We start from the raw sequence: 2,979 nt of genomic DNA, 5'->3' as shown, positions 1-2,979 counted from the left end.
CCCCAAGAGATAGAGCTTCTTCTAATTCAACACAGGTTTAAGTCAGGTTTATCTTACCCAGAATATTCACTGCAACATCTTAAAGCACAGTGTCTGGGTTCTCAGTATTTATTAAGTGAATGAAAAACTGTCTACCTCCTTTATCATGAAATTACTGAGACCACAAAGTTGGAGCATGAAAGAGATTTGTGCTGTGATTTTTTTTTGTTTTTTTTTTGTTTGTTTTGTTTTGTTTTTTTTAACCATGCCAACCAATCAATAAGTTTTAATATATCTCAAAAGAAAATTAAATTAATTAGAAAATCATGTCAAAAAAGGTTTTTTCACAATTGAGATTAACAACACTTTTAAGAGTATGTATTCTGCTTCAGGATATTCCCAAATGAAAGTAATTTGGCCAAAATTAAAATCATCAAATTGCAAGACTGAAAAAAAATATTAGAGACTATTATATTCAGGCAGATCATGCTGTAAGCGAACTGCTTTCAGCTTCTCCACTTCAATTTTTGCTCTTAGCAGCTCTTCCTCTAGCTGCTGCCTTCTTTTCAATCCATCCCTCTTCTCCTGAACATACAATCCAAAATTTTTTTGATTTTCTAAAATTATCTGATGCTCCTCTTTCAACATTTGCAGAATCTGAGGATCATACCCTAATTGTGACCTAAAGTGTTCTCCACGCTCATGCCGAAAAAAATCATCTCTCCTTGGGATAGAAGATGGAGACGATGTCATTCTCATATCAACAGAGGAAAGTGACAGCGACAAAGATCTTTCCATAACATGTACTAATTCATGGTTTTCTCTTTGTTCTAAAATATCACTCTGTTGAGAATTTAAAACCAGTGGAGGAGGGGGCTTAATGTCTTCTTCTTGCTTCACCTCTACTGTAATAGCAACTGGATGGTGATCCAACATTACCTGTAGTGAACTCGTACCAGCCTGTGCTTCCTCATCCAAGTTTGCATCCAGGTGGGGGAAAGTGTCCAATGGATTTATAGTTTGAGTGTATTTCTCTTTCCCGCGATGGCTCAAGGCACCATTTGGCACTGTCCGCATGAATGAAAATGGGGCAGGGCTTCATGGGCAGAATGATAAGGCACATGAGCACACCATCCAGAACCCCCTCCACAGCACCTCTTCTTCTTAACCCCCTGTGAAAGGAGGCAGAAATAATTGTGGTTGAGGGAATGAAAGATATTTTCTCCTTTCTTAAGCCAGCTGTTTCCTTAAGGTTCAGAGGCTGGTGAATTCTCATTGTGTCCTCATCCCAAGACAAGTGCACCCAAGCTCAGAACTGGTCTTTTTCTAGAGAAGAGCAAGCATTTGCTGCTTGACTTTCTACTTTCTTCTCTTGGAGGAGGTCAAAATTGTCCATCAATTGCTACTTGGCCAGCATTTCACATTACTGTGTTGACCTCTCACTTCTTTTTTTTTTTTTTAAAGATTTTATTTATTTATTTAATTGAGAGAGAGAGAGAGAGACAGTGAGAGAGGGAACACAAGCATGAGGAGTGGGAGAGGGAGAAGCAGGCTTCCCGCCGAGCAGGGAGCCCAATGCGGGGCTCGATCCCAGGACCCTAGGATCATGACCTGAGCTGAAGGCAATTGCTTAACCAACTGAGCCACCCAGGCACCCCTGTGTTGACCTCTCTTTAAGAGTCTCTCTGCTCCAAAAACATAGAGATATATTTCACAACGGGGTTATGAGAGGCCCTTCAATGGATATATAATAAAGCACTGTTAGTGTCAGGAGAAAATCCAACACCAAACATTTTTTATCTTTGAGTCCTTGGGGGAACTTTGAGAAGCCATATCTGAATAAACAGTCCAAAACCAATTAGTTCCTCAGATATTCATTGAGATCATGGGAAGGGTAAGACACTTGGGGTCTTGATCCTGTCTCGCTCAGTTGCGAAAGGTGCAAAATGACCGTTACCTCGTCTGGGTGAGGTTTAAACAGATGACAAGGAGAAAAGACCCGGCACAGAGTAGGTGCTTAGTAATAGCTCAGGTGTTCCTCTCCTGGAGCTTCAAGAAGATTCCAATCTAGCAAGGAGACTAAAAATCAACTGTGGCATAAGAGAAAATATGGGAACTCCCATAATAGAGGGCCAAATGCTGCATTATGGGAGATCAAAAGTAAAGGGGGGCTCTCTGGGCATCAGAGGCCCCTTTGTGGCTGCGGTAGCATTTGCTCTGAGAGTTGAAGAAGGGGGAGAGTTTCCATACGCAGGCAGGTGCTTGGATCATGTATGCAGGTTTCCAGACTGCACCCATGAAGCAGGGATTTCCCCAGGAGCCCACTGATATAGCCTGAGCTGCCTGAGCATGACAGGGATGGTGGAATCCAATGGACTCTAGGGACTGAGGAGTTCCTGGGTGACATTTTATCCCAGGAGTGGGAGGGGTGGGGCATGGCGAGCCCTAACCATCCAAGTGGAGCAATGATGCGGTCACAACCACACGGGAAGAAAGATGAATCCGTGGCACCTGGAAGACATATGGTGGGGGGTGTAGATTGAGGGTTGTGAAAGCGGTAAAGAAGCAACTGAGGAAGTCCAGGTCAGGGGTAGCGAGGACTTCAATTAAGGCTGTAGTTGAGGGACACAGAGGGAGGGCATGAGTGGTTGCAGAATTTCTACGTAGGAGGCACCTGGGGCTGGTAGTCAGCTCAGAGGAGAGATCTAGGAGACTTAGCTGGAAATGGGTTTGTATAGGCAGCTCAAAGCTCTATCTCAGATTGTATCTTGTCTATTTCCAGCAGCTGGATGAGTGTTGGGGACGCTGATGGAAAGAGTGGGAGGGGGACATAAAAGCACCCTGAGGTACACTTAAGCACCTTCACTAGAAGAGAGGATGGCTGTGTTTGAAACCAAAATTGTTATCACCTTCAATCTGTCTTAATTAGGTCTCAGGCTTCTCTTTCTTCCTCTTTAAATGACAAGAATTGACCGGATGTTATCCAGTGTCATTGTCAAT

General features: G+C 43.3%; 1 protein-coding gene across 1 annotated transcript; it reads right to left on the bottom strand.

Annotated features, from left to right (window-relative positions):
• Positions 1–255: 255 nt before the first annotated feature.
• Positions 256–1,056, bottom strand: LOC123841739 (fibrinogen silencer-binding protein-like). The gene has a single exon (XM_045871262.2). It carries the CDS (start codon positions 1,054–1,056, stop codon positions 439–441), a length of 618 nt encoding a protein of 205 aa, XP_045727218.2. The 3' UTR covers positions 256–438.
• Positions 1,057–2,979: the final 1,923 nt, after the last annotated feature.

Source organism: Mirounga angustirostris, unplaced genomic scaffold (genome assembly GCF_029215605.1).
Source record: "Mirounga angustirostris isolate CCGP_5_RB_7025 unplaced genomic scaffold, mMirAng1.0.hap1 SCAF_5, whole genome shotgun sequence".
Classification (NCBI taxonomy): Eukaryota; Metazoa; Chordata; class Mammalia; order Carnivora; family Phocidae; genus Mirounga; species Mirounga angustirostris.
Note: the sequence above shows the minus strand (reverse complement) of the source record. Positions and strands in the feature narration are given on the sequence as shown.